The 17,702-nt window shown below is 41.3% G+C and overlaps 1 protein-coding gene across 6 annotated transcripts in view; it reads left to right on the forward strand.

Annotated features, from left to right (window-relative positions):
* The window catches only part of DNMT3A (DNA methyltransferase 3 alpha), a 285,392-nt gene that overhangs the window by 204,320 nt on the left and 63,370 nt on the right, over positions 1 to 17,702 (forward strand). For 5 of the 6 annotated variants that reach the window (XM_056551891.1, XM_056551892.1, XM_056551893.1 and 2 more), the window contains one exon: positions 16,156 to 16,368. In XM_056551891.1, coding sequence (XP_056407866.1) covers positions 16,156 to 16,368 — 213 coding nt within the window. Of the gene's footprint in view, positions 1 to 143; positions 258 to 16,155; positions 16,369 to 17,702 lie in introns of those variants that run through there. The other variant, XM_056551894.1, reaches the window with a different exon arrangement.

A 17,702-nucleotide genomic window follows, 5' to 3' on the forward strand; every position in this document is an offset into this window, starting at 1 on the left:
TCAGCCTCTGTGTAGCACTCAGGCAGGTTTCTCCGGGGCCTTGGGGTCCCCCAGGCCTCATGTTAGGGGCAGAGAAGGAGTCTGCAGTGGAGGCCTGTGATTGGCTGGAAGTTTCCTGCAGGTCTGGGGTGGGGGAGGGGAGCTGTGAGGCTCCTTCTAGAAGAAGCAGAAGAAGAAGAGGCCATAGCAGAAGACGTCTGGCACTGAGGACCATGGGCAGACACAGGAGGAGCAGGGCAGCCCTGGGCACAGGAGAGGTGCAGTATACAGGGCATATACCTGGGCATTCCAGGGGCAGGGGGCCCTAAGGACTGGGGGGGGGGGGGGGTTACAGGTGGGAAGACAGATAAAGCTGAGTGCATACATGTGTAACCTGCTGGGGGTGCAGCCTGGTGCCCAGGGGCCCCTGTGTGTGACAGGTCATAGGGCCCCAGCAGAAAGAGAGAGAGAGAGTGCAGGGATCTGGGGCTGTGCTGCTGTGCAGCCACATGTGTGAGCCTCCTGCACTACCCCAGAGCTGCCACCAGGGGAGCCAGAGTACAGACACAGGGCAGGCAGTGCAGGGGACTCGGCTTCTGTAGATCTACTGTTATACAAATATGAAATTAATCAGAACATCACTAACCATACATAAAACTACATAAAAAAACAATAACAGAAATCTATGAGATCAGAACATCACTAACCATACATAAAACTACATAAAAAAACAATAACAGAACTCTATGAGATCAGATCATCACTAACCATACATAAATCTACATAAAAAACAATAACAGAAATCTATGACATCAGAACATCACTAACCATGCATAAAACTACATAAAAAAACAATAACAGAAATCTATGAGATCAGAACATCACTAACCATACATAAAACTACATAAAAAAACAATAACAGAAATCTATGAGATCAGAACATCACTAACCATACATAAATCTACATAAAAAATAATAACAGAATTCTATGAGATCAAATCATCATTAACCATACATAAAACTACATAAAAAAACAATAACAGAATTCTATGAGATCAGAACATCACTAACCATACATAAAACTACATAAAAAACAATAACAACTCTATGAGATCAAATCATCATTAACCATACATAAAACTACATAAAAAACAATAACAGAATTCTATGAGATCAGATCATCACTAACCATACATAACACTACATAAAAAAACAATAACAGAAATCTATGAGATCAGAACATCACTAACCATACATAACACTACATAAAAAACAATAACAGAATTCTATGAGATCAGATCATCACTAACCATACATAAAACTACATAAAAAATAATAACAGAAATCTATGAGATCAGATCATCATTAACCATACATAACACTACATAAAAAACAATAACAGAAATCTATGACATCAGAACATCACTAACCATACATAAAACTACATAAAAAACAATAACAGAATTCTATGAGATCAGAACATCACTAACCATACATAAAACTACATAAAAAACAATAACAGAACTCTATGAGATCAGATCATCATTAACCATACATAACACTACATAAAAAACAATAACAACTCTATGAGATCAGATCATCACTAACCATACATAAAACTACATAAAAAACAATAACAGAATTCTATGAGATCAGAACATCACTAACCATACATAAAACTACATAAAAAACAATAACAGAACTCTATGAGATCAGAACATCACTAACCATACATAAAACTACATAAAGAAACAATAACAGAACTCTATGAGATCAGATCATCATTAACCATACATAAAACTACATAAAAAATAACAACTCTGAGATCAGATCATCATTAACCATACATAAAACTACATAAAAAAACAATAACAGAAATCTATGAGATCAGAACATCACTAACCATACATAAATCTACATAAAAAACAATAACAGAACTCTATGAGATCAGAACATCATTAACCATACATAACACTACATAAAAAATAATAACAGAACTCTATGAGATCAGATCATCATTAACCATACATAAAACTACATAAAAAAACAATAACAGAACTCTATGAGATCAGATCATCACTAACCATACATAAATCTACATAAAAAACAATAACAGAACTCTATGAGATCAGATCATCATTAACCATACATAAAACTACATAAAAAAACAATAACAGAACTCTATGAGATCAGATCATCACTAACCATACATAAAACTACATAAAAAAAAAATAACAGAACACTATGAGATCAGAACATCACTAACCATACATAAATCTACATAAAAAAACAATAACAGAACACTATGAGATCAGAACATCACTAACCATACATAAAACTACATAAAAAAACAATAACAGAACTCTATGAGATCAGATCATCACTAACCATACATAAAACTACATAAAAAAAACAATAACAGAAATCTATGAGATCAGAACATCATTAACCATACATAAAACTACATAAAAAAACAATAACAACTCTGAGATCAGATCATCATTAACCATACATAAAACTACATAAAAAAATAACAGAATTCTTAGATCAGACCATCATTAACCATACACAAAACTATATAAAAAAAAACAATAACAGTAATCTATGAGATCAGATAATCATTAACCATACATAAAACTGCATAAAAAACAATAACAGAATTCTATGTGATCAGATCATCATTAACCATACATAAAACTACATAAAAAACAATAACAGAATTCTATGAGATCAGATCATCATTAACATACATAAAACTGCATAAAAAACAATAACAGAAATCTATGAGATCAGAACATCATTAACCATACATAAAACTACATAAAAAAACAATAACAGAACTCTATGAGATCAGAACATCACTAACCATACATAAAACTACATAAAAAACAATAACAGAATTCTATGTGATCAGATCATCATTAACCATACATAAAACTACATAAAAAAACAATAACAGAAATCTATGAGATCAGAACATCACTAACCATACATAAAACTACATAAAAAACAATAACAGAAATCTATGACATCAGAACATCACTAACCATACATAAAACTACATAAAAAAACAATAACAGAAATCTATGTGATCAGATCATCATTAACCATACATAAAACTACATAAAAAACAATAACAGAATTCTATGTGATCAGATCATCATTAACCATACATAAAACTACATAAAAAAACAATAACAGAAATCTATGAGATCAGAACATCACTAACCATACATAAAACTACATAAAAAATAATAACAGAAATCTATGAGATCAGAACATCACTAACCATACATAAAACTACATAAAAAACAATAACAACTCTGAGATCAGATCATCACTAACCATACATAACACTACATAAAAAATTATAACAACTCTGAGATCAGATCATTACTAACCATACATAAAACTACATAAAAAAACAATAACAGAAATCTATGAGATCAGATCATCATTAACCATACATAAAACTACATAAAAAAACAATAACAGAATTCTATGAGATCAGATCATCATTAACCATACATAAAACTACATAAAAAACAATAACAGAATTCTATGAGATCAGAACATCACTAACCATACATAAAACTACATAAAAAACAATAACAGAATTCTATGAGATCAGATCATTACTAACCATACATAAAACTACATAAAAAAACAATAACAGAAATCTATGAGATCAGATCATCATTAACCATACATAAAACTACATAAAAAAACAATAACAGAATTCTATGAGATCAGATCATCATTAACCATACATAAAACTACATAAAAAACAATAACAGAATTCTATGAGATCAGAACATCACTAACCATACATAAAACTACATAAAAAACAATAACAGAATTCTATGAGATCAGAACATCACTAACCATACATAAAACTACATAAAAAACAATAACAGAACTCTATGAGATCAGATCATCACTAACCATACATAAAACTACATAAAAAACAATAACAGAACTCTATGAGATCAGATCATCACTAACCATACATAAAACTACATAAAAAACAATAACAGAACTCTATGAGATCAGAACATCACTAACCATACATAAAACTACATAAAAAATAATAACAGAAATCTATGACATCAGAACATCACTAACCATACATAAAACTACATAAAAAAACAATAACAACTCTATGAGATCAGATCATCATTAACCATACATAAAACTACATAAAAAACAATAACAGAACTCTATGAGATCAGATCATCATTAACCATACATAAAACTACATAAAAAACAATAACAGAACTCTATGAGATCAGAACATCACTAACCATACATAAAACTACATAAAAAACAATAACAGAACTCTATGAGATCAGATCATCATTAACCATACATAAAACTACATAAAAAAACAATAACAACTCTATGAGATCAGATCATCACTAACCATACATAAAACTACATAAAAAAAAACAATAACAGAACTCTATGAGATCAGATCATCATTAACCATACATAACACTACATAAAAAAAACAATAACAGAATTCTATGAGATCAGAACATCACTAACCATACATAAAACTACATAAAAAAACAATAACAGAAATCTATGAGATCAGATCATCACTAACCATACATAACACTACATAAAATACAATAACAGAATTCTATGAGATCAGATCATCATTAACCCCCTTTTTATGTAGTTTTTCCATCACTTTCGTTCTTTCCTCATTACCTTTTAAAAATCATAACTCTTTCAATTTTCAACCTAAAAATCTATATGATGGTTTATTTTTTGCAGTCATTTTACCAAAAATCTACGGCGAAACAAAAAAAATCATTGTGCGACAAAATTGAAGAAAAATCTCAATTTTATAACTTTTTGGGGCTTCCGTTTCTAGGCAGTGCATATTTCGGTATAAATGACACCTTCTCTTTATTCTGTAGGTCCATACGATTAAAATGATCCCCTACTTATATAGGTGATTTTGTCGCACTTCTGGAAAAAATCATAACTACATGCAGGAAAATTAATACTTTTAAAAATGTAATCTTCTGACCCCTATAACTTTTTTATTTCTCCGTGTATGGGGCGATATGAGGGCTCATTTTTTGCGCCGTGATCTGAAGTTTTTAGTGGCACCATTTTTGTATTGATGGGACTTTTTGATTGTTTTTTATACATTTTTTCATGATATAAAAAGTGACCAAAAAGACACTATTTTGGACTTTGGAATTTTTTTGCGCGTACGCCATTGACCGTGTGGTTTAGTTTATGATATATTTTTATAGTTCGGACATTTACGCACGCGGCGATACCACATGTTTATTTTTTTTATGGTTACATAAAAAGGAAAAGGGGGGTGATTTAAACTTTTAATAAGAAAGGGGTTAATGTTTTTTTTTTTTTTTTTTTACTTTTTATTTAAAGGGGTACTCCGCTGCCCTGCTTCTGGAGCTCTGCTCCCCAGCATCCGGAAGTTTATTGTTCTGAACGCTGTGTGCGGGCTTCCATGTTCAGGGCCGCCCCTCATGACGTCACGCCCGCCCCCTCAATGAAAGCCTATGGGAAGGGGGCGGGCGTGACGTCACAAGGGGCGGCCCTAAACACAGAAGCCCGCACACAACGTTCGGAACAATAAAGTTCCGGACGCTGGGGAGCGGAGCTCCGGAAGCAGGGCAGCGGAGTACCCCTTTAACTTTTTTTTTTTTTTTTTTTTTTACATTTTATTAGTTCCCTTTCCATAGGGCCACATTGATCTGTGTGCTCTGCACTCGATTGATAAGGCCTGGTCCTGCCATGCTTTATTATTCTTAGCGCAGGAGCCCACATGGAAGGAGAGGTAAGTCCTCAGGCTACCTCAGCAGTGGATCGTCTTCCCCCGCTATCGCGCTGCGCGGGGTGATCCACTACTCTGGACCACCAGGAATGGTTTAAATGTCCCTTCAGGCGATCCAAAGGGTTAATAGCTGCCCGCGGCAATCGTCAGCTATTAATGCCGGTCCTCAGCTACAGGAATCAGCTGGGGGGCCGGTATGACGCGGGCTCAAGTCGGGATCTCGCGCCATACAACAGTTAACCATACATAAAACTACATCAGGAAAAACAATAACAGAACTCTATGAGATCAGAACATCATACACTGCTCAAAATAATAAAGTGAACACGTAAACACCACAATGTAACGCCAAGTCACTGACACTTGTGTGAGATCCCACTGTCCACTCAGGAAGAACACTGATTGACAATCAATTTCACATGGAACAGACAACACGTGGAAATTATAGGCAATTAGAAAGACACCCCCAATAAAGGAGTGTTTCTGCAGGTGGTGACCACAGACCACTTCTTAGTTCCTATGCTTCCTGGCTGATGTTTTTAGTCACTTTTGAATGCTGGCAGTGCTTTCACTCTAGTGGTAGCATGAGACGGAGTCTACAACTCACACAAGTGGCTCAGGTAGTGCAGCTCATCCAGGATGGCACATCAATGCGAGCTGTGGCAAGAAGGTTTGCCGTGTCTGTCAGCATAGTGTCCAGAGCATGGAGGCACTACCAGGAGACAGGCCAGTACATCAGGAGACGTGGAGGAGGCCGTAGGAGGGCAACAACCCAGCAGAAGGACCGCTACCTCCACCTTTGTGCAAGGAGGAGCACTGCCAGAGCCCTGCAAAATGACCTCCAGCAGGACACAAATGTGCATGTGTCCACTCAAATGGTCAGAAACAGACTCCATGAGGGCGGTATTAGGGCCCGACGTCCACAAGTGGGGGTTGTGCTTACAGCCCAACACCGTGCAGGACGTTTGCCATTTGCCAGAGAACATCAAGATTGGCAAATTCGCCACTGGCGTCCTGTGCTCTCACACTGAGCACATGTGACAGACGTGTGACGTGACTGAATCTGGAGACGCCGTGGAGAACGTTCTACTGCCTGCAACATCCTCCAGCATGACCGGTTTGGCGGTGGGTCAGTAATAGTGTGGGGTGGCATTTCTTTGGGAGCTGCACAGCCCTCCATGTGCTTGCCAGAGGTAGACTGACTGCCATTAGGTACAGAGATCCTCAGACCCCTTGTGAGACCATATGCTGGTGTGGTTGGCCCTGGGTTCCTCCTAATACAAGACAATACTAGACCTCATGTGGCTGGAGTGTGTCAGCAGTTCCTACAAGAGGAAGGCATTGATGCTATGGACTGGCCGCCCGTTCCCCTGAATGCGATTGAGCACATCTGGGACGTCTCGTTCCATCCACCACAGATTGTCCAGGAGTTGGCGGATGCTTTAGTCCAGGTCTGGGAGGACATCCCTCAGGAGACCATCCTCCACCTCATCAGGATCATGCCCAGGCCTTGTAGGGAGGTCATACGGGCACGTGGAGGCCACACACACTACTGAGCCTCATTGGGACTTGTATTAAGGACATTACATAAAGTTGGATCAGCCTGTAGTGGGGTTTTCCACTGTGATTTTGAGTGTGACTCCATATCCAGACCTCCAGGGGTTAATACATTTCATTTCCATTGATAATTTTTGTGTGATTTTGTTGTCAGCGCATTCAACTATGTAAAGAGGAAAGTATTTCATACGATTAGTTCATTCATTCAGATCTACGATGTGTTATCTCAGTGTTCATTTAATTTTTTTGAACAGTGTACATAACAATACATATGACATATATACATAAAACAAAAACAAAACAACAGAAAAAACAACAGAACAAAGCAACAAATTAATACAAATAATAATAACACTATCCTGGAAAACCAGTCCAGCATATACAGTGGGGATCTAAAGTTTGGGCGCCCCAGGTAAAAATGTGTATTAATGTGCATAAAGAAGCCAAGGAAAGATGGAAAAATCTCCAAAAGGCATCAAATTACAGATTAGACATTCTTATAATATGTCAACAAAAGTTACATTTTATTTCCATCATTTACACTTTCAAAATAACAGAAAACAAAAAAATGGTGTCTGCAAAAGTTTGTGCACCCTGCAGAGTTAATATCTTGTACTGCCCCCTTTGGTAAGTATCACAGCTTGTAAACGCTTATTGTAGCAGCCAAGAGTCTTTCAATTCTTGTTTGAGGTATCTTTGCCCATTCTTCCTTACAAAAGTCTTCCAGTTCTTTGAGACTTCTGGGCTGTCTGTCACGCACTGCTCTTTTAAGGTCTAGCCATAGATTTTCAATTATGTTGTGGTCAGGAGATTGTGAAGGCCATGGCAAAACCTTCAGTTTACGCCTCTTGATGTAATCCCCCATGGATTTCGAGGTGTGTTTAGGATCATTATCCATTTGTAGAAGCCATCCTCTCTAACTTCAGCTTTTTCACAGATGGCATCAAGTTAGTATCCAAAATTTGCTGACATTTTATTGAATCCATTTTTCCTTCTACTTGTGAGATGTTCCCTGTGCCACTGGCTGCAATACAACCCCAAATTATGATTGATCCACCCCCATGCTTAAAGGGGTATTCCAGGCCAAAACTTTTTTTTTATATATATCAACTGGCTCCGGAATGTTAAACAGATTTGTAAATTACTTCTATTAAAAAATCTTAATCCTTCCAATAGTTATTAGCTTCTGAAGTTGAGTTGTTGTTTTCTGTCTAACTGCTCTCTGATGACTCACGTCCCGGGAGCTGTGCAGTTCCTATGGGGATATTCTCCCATCATGCACAGCTCACGGGACGTGACATCATCATTGAGCAGTTAGACAGAAATCTTCAGGAGCTAATAATATTGGAAGGATTAAGATTTTTTAATAGAAGTAATTTACAAATCTGTTTAACTTTCCGGAGCCAGTTGAGATATATATATATATATATATATATATATATATATATATATATATAAAAGGTTTGCCTGGAATACCCCTTTAACAGTTGGACAGAGGTTCTTTTCATTAAATTCTGTTCCCCTTCTTCTCCAAACGTACATTTGCTCATTCCGGCCAAAAAGTTCAATTTTAACCTCATCGGTCCACAGAACTTGTTTCCAAAATGCATCAGGCTTGTCTATATGTTCATTTGCAAAGTTCAAACGATGATTTTTGTGTTGAGGACGTAGAAGAGGTTTTCTTCTGATGACTCTTCCATGAAGACCATATTTGTACAAGTATCTCTTTATAGTGGAATAGTGTACCACAACTTCAGTGTCTGACAGATCTTTCTGGAGGAATTGTGCAGTCAAACGTGTGTTTTGAATTGTTTTTCTCACAATCCTGCGAGCTGTTCTGTCTGATATTTTCCTTGGTCTTCCAGATCTTGCTTTAACTTCCACTGTTCCTGATTGCTGCCATTTCTTAATTACGTTCCGAACAGAGGATATTGACATCTGAAAACGTTTTGCTATCTTCTTATAGCCTTCTCCAGCTTTGTGAGCGTCCACTATTTTCAGTTTCAGATTTCTAGACAACTGCTTAGAAGAACCCATGGTGCTGATTGTTGGGGCAAGGTCAGATGAGTCTGGGCATTTAAAACCTTTGAGATTGACATCATGTGGTCTTCCCAGATGATGATTGAGAACAATCCATGACACTGGCAGGTCTCAGCTTTGCAAAGGTGCTAAAATTTTTAGCCTAAAGTCTATGTGCGTGTTATACGCCGATACACCCCCAGGAAAGGCAGGGGGAGAGAGGCCGTCGCTGCCCGCTTCTCTCCCCCTGCCTTTCCTGGGGTCTAGAGTGCTGCTGCCGGCCCTTCTCACCCCCTGGCTATCGGCGCCGCTGCCCGTTCTGTCCCCCTGACTATCGGTGCCGGCGCCCCATTGCCGGCGCCGATAGCCAGGGGGAGAGAAGCGGCGCCGACAGCCAGGGGAGAGAAGGGGCAGCGGCACCCATTGCCGGCGCCGCTGCCCCGTTACCTCCCCCCATCCCCGGTGGCATAATTACCTGTTGCCGGGGTCGGGTCCGCGCTGCTGCAGGCCTCCGGCGTGCGTCCCCTGCGTCGTTGCTATGCACGGCGCGGCGCCGTGCAGCACATAGCAACGACGCAGGGGACGCACGCCGGAGGCCTGCAGCAGCGCGGACCCGACCCCGGCAACAGGTAATTATGCCACCGGGGATGGGGGGGGGCAGCGGCGCCGGCAATGGGGCGCCGGCACCGATAGTCAGGGGGGACAGAACGGGCAGCGGCGCCGATAGCCAGGGGGTGAGAAGGGCCGGCAGCAGGGCTCTAGACCCCAGGAAAGGCAGGGGGAGAGAAGCGGGCAGAGACGGCCTCTCTCCCCCTGCCTTTCCTGGGGGTGTATCGGGGTATACACGCGCACACACGCACCCTCATTTTACCATGGATATTTGGGTAAAAAACTTTTTTTACCCAAATATCCTTGGTAAAATGAGGGTGCGTGTTATATGCCGGTGCGTGGTATACCCCGATAAATACGGTATATACATAAAACTACCTCAGAAAAACTATAACAGAACAAAAATAATATAAACACTATCATAAAAAAAACAGTCCAGCATCTAAATAAAGGAGAATAATGACACCACTCTATGACATCAGAACATCATACATAAGAATACATAAAAATAAATAAATAGAAACAATAACAGAACAAAGCAAGAAAAATAATACAAGTAATATAATCACTATCCTATAAAAAAAAGAGTCCAGCAAATAAATAAAGGAGAAAGATTTATTTATGTTTGTTTACGGAGTCTGCTGGGGGGGGGGTCGTCCAATCTACATTTACAGTAATAATTTAGTATATTTTATAGATTTTTTTTTCTTTCATTGTGTATATTAAGAAATGTTCCATACCAGTTATTTACTGTTATATTTGATGTTATGTTCTATAATATTATTTTTATAGTTACACCGATCCGCCATAATATTGTGTAAATTGCACCTTGTATTAAAAGCAAATAAAAATTCCCCAAACATCTGTGACTTGTCAGACTTCTGTATGGAGGTCGGTGGATTCACACTGCGGTTTTCTTTCCGTTTAACCTACCTTTATGCCCTCGAAGAGGGGATCAATGTATGTTTACGAATGCTAAAAACGAATGCCACTCTATGGTGAACGGGTGTCAGGATCCCTGGTGGTCTAGAGTAGTAAGTGGATTAGTGTTAGTTTTCCTGGCGGTCTGGGATAGTAAAGGGTTAGTATCAGATTCCCTAGTGGACAAAGGTAGTAAGTGGGGTTAGTGTCAGCTTCCCTGATGGTCATGGGTAGTAAGAGGGTTAGTGTAAGCTTCCCTCGTGGTCTAGGGTAGTAAGAGGGTTAATGTCAGCTTCCCTGATGGTCATGGGTAGTAAGAGGGTTAGTGTAAGCTTCCCTGATGGTCTAGGGTAGTAAGAGGGTAAGTGTCAGCTTCCCTGATGGTCATGGGTAGTAAGAGGGTTAGTGTAAGCTTCCCTGGTGGTCTAGGGTAGTAAGAGGGTTAATGTCGGCTTCCCTGGTGGTCTAGGGTAGTAAGAGGGTTAATGTCAGCTTCCCTGGTGGTCATGTGTAGTAAGATGGTTAATGTCAGCTTCCCTGATGGCCATGGGTAGTAAGAGGGTTAGTGTAAGCTTCCCTGGTGGTCTAGGGTAGTAAGAGGGTAAGTGTCAGCTTCCCTGGTGGTCTATGATAGGGATGGGGGTTACTCCTGGTGTCTAATTGGTCAGTCACCCAGTTTCCAGCTGACTGACACTTTCCTGTGTTATGCCGCATTAATACTGGCATTACCATCCTGGTATCAACTAGTGGGCAAAAACTTATCCGTGTCCTGTGATAGTCCTGGGATTATAATAAGGGGTTGGCAGTTTATCTTGTATGAACAGCGTTCTATATGTCTGCGCCGCACTCACAGACGGGGGAAATAATCCATCTATAATATACGAGCATTGTCCAGATGATCCATCCACAGTCCTCCACCATCCATGTCTTCTCCTTCTATAATATACGAGCATTGTCCAGATGATCCATCCACAGTCCTCCACCATCCATGTCTTTTCCTTCTATAATATAAGATATTGTCCAGATGATCCATCCACAGTCCTCCACCATCCATGTCTTCTCCTTCTATAATATAAGACATTGTCCAGATGATCCATCCACAGTCCTCCACTATCCATGTCTTCTCCTTCTATAATATAAGATATTGTCCAGATGATCCATCCACAGTCCTCCACCATCCATGTCTTCTCCTTCTATAATATAAGAACATTGTCCAGATGATCCATCCACAGTCCTCCACTATCCATGTCTTCTCCTTCTATAATATAAGATATTGTCCAGATGATCCAGCCACAGTCCTCCACCATCCATGTCTTCTCCTTCTATAATATACGAGCATTGTCCAGATGATCCATCCACAGTCCTCCACCATCCATGTTTTCTCCTTCTATAATATAAGAACATTGCCCAGATGATCCATCCACAGTCCTCCACCATCCATGTCTTTTCCTTCTATAATATACGAGCATTGTCCAGATGATTCACCCACAGTCCTCCACCATCCATGTCTTCTCCTTCTATAATATACGTGCATTGTCCAGATGATCCTTCCACAGTCCTCCAATATCCATGTCTTCTCCTTCTATAATATAACATATTGTCCAAATGATCCATCCGCAGTCCTCCACCATCCATGTCTTCTCCTTCTATAATATAAGAACATTGTCCCGATGATCCATCCACAGTCCTCCACCATCCATGTCTTCTCCTTCTATAATATAAGAACATTGTCCCGATGATCCATCCACAGTCCTCCACCATCCATGTCTTCTCCTTCTATAATATAAGAACATTGTCCCGATGATCCATCCACAGTCCTCCACCATCCATGTCTTCTCCTTCTATAATATACGAGCATTGTCCAGATGATCCATCCACAGTCCTCCACCATCCATGTCTTCTCCTTCTATAATATAAGATATTGTCCAGATGATCCACCCACATGTCTTCTCCTCCTATAATATAAGAACATTGTCCAGATGATCCATCCACAGTCCTCCACTATCCATGTCTTCTCCTTCTATAATTTAAGATATTGTCCAGATGATCCATCCGCAGTCCTCCACCATCCATGTCTTCGTCTATAATATACGAGCATTGTCCAGATGATCCATCCACAGTCCTCCACCATCCATGTCTTCTCCTTCTATAATATACGAGCATTGTCCAGATGATCCATCCACAGTCCTCCACCATCCATGTCTTCTCCTTCTATAATATATGAGCATTGTCCAGATGATCCATCCACAGTCCTCCACCATCCATGTCTTTTCCTTCTATAATATAAGATATTGTCCAGATGATCCATCCACAGTCCTCCACCATCCATGTCTTCTCCTTCTATAATATAAGATATTGTCCAGATGATCCATCCACAGTCCTCCACCATCCATGTCTTCTCCTTCTATAATATAAGATATTGTCCAGATAATCCACCCACAGTCCTCCACCATCCATGTCTTCTCCTTCTATAATATAAGAACATTGTCCAGATGATCCATCCACAGTCCTCCACTATCCATGTCTTCTCCTTCTATAATATAAGATATTGTCCAGATGATCCATCCACAGTCCTCCACCATCCATGTCTTCTCCTTCTATAATATACGAGCATTGTCCAGATGATCCATCCACAGTCCTCCACCATCCATGTTTTCTCCTTCTATAATATAAGAACATTGCCCAGATGATCCATCCACAGTCCTCCACCATCCATGTCTTTTCCTTCTATAATATACGAGCATTGTCCAGATGATTCACCCACAGTCCTCCACCATCCATGTCTTCTCCTTCTATAATATACGTGCATTGTCCAGATGATCCATCCACAGTCCTCCACCATCCATGTCTTCTCCTTCTATAATATACGTGCATTGTCCAGATGATCCTTCCACAGTCCTCCAATATCCATGTCTTCTCCTTCTATAATATAACATATTGTCCAGATGATCCATCCGCAGTCCTCCACCATCCATGTCTTCTCCTTCTATAATATAAGAACATTGTCCCGATGATCCATCCACAGTCCTCCACCATCCATGTCTTCTCCTTCTATAATATAACATATTGTCCAGATGATCCATCCGCAGTCCTCCACCATCCATGTCTTCTCCTTCTATAATATAAGAACATTGTCCCGATGATCCATCCACAGTCCTCCACCATCCATGTCTTCTCCTTCTATAATATACGAGCATTGTCCAGATGATCCATCCACAGTCCTCCACCATCCATGTCTTCTCCTTCTATAATATAAGATATTGTCCAGATGATCCACCCACATGTCTTCTCCTCCTATAATATAAGAACATTGTCCAGATGATCCATCCACAGTCCTCCACTATCCATGTCTTCTCCTTCTATAATTTAACATATTGTCCAGATGATCCATCCGCAGTCCTCCACCATCCATGTCTTCGTCTATAATATACGAGCATTGTCCAGATGATCCATCCACAGTCCTCCACCATCCATGTCTTCTCCTTCTATAATATAAGATATTGTCCAGATGATCCATCCACAGTCCTCCACCATCCATGTCTTCTCCTCCTATAATATAAGATATTGTCCAGATGATCCATCCACAGTCCTCCACCATCCATGTCTTCTCCTTCTATAATATAAGAACATTGTCCAGATGATCCATCCACAGTCCTCCACCATCCATGTCTTCTCCTTCTATAATATAAGAACATTGTCCAGATGATCCATCCACAGTCCTCCACCATCCATGTCTTCTCTTCTATAATATAAGAACATTGTCCAGATGATCCATCCACAGTCCTCCACCATCCATGTCTTCTCTTCTATAATATAAGATATTGTCCAGATGATCCACCCACAGTCCTCCACCATCCATGTCTTCTCCTTCTATAATATAAGATATTGTCCAGATGATTCACCCACAGTCCTCCACCTTCTATAATATAAGATATTGTCCAGATGATCCATCCACAGTCCTCCACCATCCATGTCTTCTCTTCTATAATATAAGATATTGTCCAGATGATCCATCCACAGTCCTCCACCATCCATGTCTTCTCTTCTATAATATAAGATATTGTCCAGATGATCCATCCACAGTCCTCCACCATCCATGTCTTCTCCTTCTATAATATAAGAACATTGTCCAGATGATCCATCCACAGTCCTCCACCATCCATGTCTTCTCCTTCTATAATATAAGAACATTGTCCAGATGATCCATCCACAGTCCTCCACCATCCATGTCTTCTCCTTCTATAATATAAGAACATTGTCCAGATGATCCATCCACAGTCCTCCACCATCCATGTCTTCTCCTTCTATAATATAAGATATTGTCCAGATGATCCACCCACAGTCCTCCACCATCCATGTCTTCTCCTTCTATAATATAAGATATTGTCCAGATGATCCATCCACAGTCCTCCACCATCCATGTCCTCTCCTTCTATAATATACGAGCATTGTCCAGATGATACATCCACAGTCCTCCACTATCCATGTCTTCTCTTCTATAATATAAGAACATTGTCCAGATAATCCACCCACAGTCCTCCACCATCCATGTCTTCTCTTCTATAATATACGAGCATTGTCCAGATGATCCATCCACAGTCCTCCACCATCCATGTCTTCTCCTTCTATAATATAAGAACATTGTCCAGATGATCCACCCAATCCTCCACCATCCATGTCTTCTCTTCTATAATATAAGATATTGTCCAGATGATCCACCCACAGTCCTCCACCATCCATGTCTTCTCCTTCTATAATATAAGATATTGTCCAGATGATTCACCCACAGTCCTCCACCTTCTATAATATAAGATATTGTCCAGATGATCCATCCACAGTCCTCCACCATCCATGTCTTCTCTTCTATAATATAAGATATTGTCCAGATGATCCATCCACAGTCCTCCACCATCCATGTCTTCTCTTCTATAATATAAGATATTGTCCAGATGATCCATCCACAGTCCTCCACCATCCATGTCTTCTCCTTCTATAATATAAGAACATTGTCCAGATGATCCATCCACAGTCCTCCACCATCCATGTCTTCTCTTCTATAATATAAGATATTGTCCAGATAATCCATCCACAGTCCTCCACCATCCATGTCTTCTCTTCTATAATATAAGATATTGTCCAGATGATCCACCCACAGTCCTCCACCATCCATGTCTTCTTCCACCATCCATGTCTTCTTCCATCACAGTCCACAATGTCACTGACCCCTCGGTCTCTTGTTTTTCCTTTAGGCTGAAAAAAAGCAGCAGCTGGTCGCTGTGATAAACGCCATGGAGGAGACGGTGTCCAGCAACCCCCAGAAAGAGGAGGAGAGCACACCGCCGTCCTCCCAGCAGCCCACTGACCCCGCATCTCCAACCGTGGCCACCACCCCTGAGCCTGTGGTGGCCGATACCGTAGAGAAGAGCACCTCCAAGTCAGCGGATGACGAGGCGGAGTATGAGGTGAGTGAAGTAGGGGGGGGGGTAGGTGGAGTATTATGTTAGTGAGGGAGTGGGGGGGCAGAGTAGAGGGTGAGTGAGGTAGGTGAGGGCAAAGTATGAGGAGGGTGAGCAGAGTATGAGATGAATAGGGGTGGATGGCGCAGTATGAGGTGAGTGAAGTGGGGGGGGTTAGTATGAGGTGTGTGAGGTCGGGGGGGGGGCGGAGTATGAGGTGAGTGAGGAGGGTGAGCAGAGTATGAGGTTAGTAGGGGTGGATTACAGAGTATGAGGTGAGTGAGGTGGTGGGCGGAGTATGAGGTGAGTGAGGATGGTGAGCAGAGTATGAGGTTAGTAGGGGTAGATAAAAGAGTATGAGGTGAGTGAGGTGGCGGGGCGGAGTATGAGGTGTGTGAAGTCGGGGGGGCAGAGTATGAGGTGATTGAGGTAGGGGGGGACGGAATATGAGGTGTGTGAGGAGGGTGAGCAGAGTATGAGGTTTGTAGGGGTGGATGACAGAGTATGAGGTGAGGTATCGGGGGCGGAGTATGAGGTGTGTGAGGAGTGTGAGCGGAGTATGAGGTGTGTGAGGAGGGTGAGCAGAGCATGAGATGAATAGGGGTGGATGGCTGAGTATGAGGTGAGTGAGGTGGCGGGGCGGAGTATGAGGTGTGTGAAGTCGGGGGGGCAGAGTATGAGGTGAGTGAGGTAGGGGGGGACGGAGTATGAGGTGTGTGAGGAGGGTGAGCAGAGTATGAGGTTAGTAGGGGTGGATGACAGAGTATGAGGTGAGGTATCGGGGGCGGAGTATGAGGTGTGAGAGGAGTATGAGGTGTGTGAGGAGGGTGAGCAGAGTATGAGATGAATAGGGGTGGATGGCTGAGTATGAGGTGAGTGAGGTAGGGGGGGCAGAGTATGAGGAGGATGAGCAGAGTATGAGGTTAGTAGGGGTGGATGACAGTATGAGGTGAGGTATCGGGGGCGGAGTATGAGGTGTGTGAGGAGGGTGAGCGGAGTATAAGGTGTGTGAGGAGGGTGAGCGGAGTATGAGGTGTGTGAGGAGGGTGAGCGGAGTATGAGGTGTGTGAGGAGGGTGAGCAGAGTATGAGGTGAGTGAGGTAGGGGGGGCGGAGTATGAGGTGTGTGAGGAGGGTGAGCAGAGTATGAGGTTAGTAGGGGTGGATGACAGAGTATGAGGTGAGGTATCGGGGGCGGAGTATGAGGTGTGTGAGGAGTGTGAGCGGAGTATGAGGTGTGTGAGGAGTGTGAGCGGAGTATGAGGTGTGTGAGGAGGGTGAGCAGAGCATGAGATGAATAGGGGTGGATGGCTGAGTATGAGGTGAGTGAGGTGGCGGGGC

The sequence above is a fragment of the Hyla sarda genome, unplaced genomic scaffold, assembly GCF_029499605.1.
Source record: "Hyla sarda isolate aHylSar1 unplaced genomic scaffold, aHylSar1.hap1 scaffold_126, whole genome shotgun sequence".
Classification (NCBI taxonomy): domain Eukaryota; kingdom Metazoa; phylum Chordata; class Amphibia; order Anura; family Hylidae; genus Hyla; species Hyla sarda.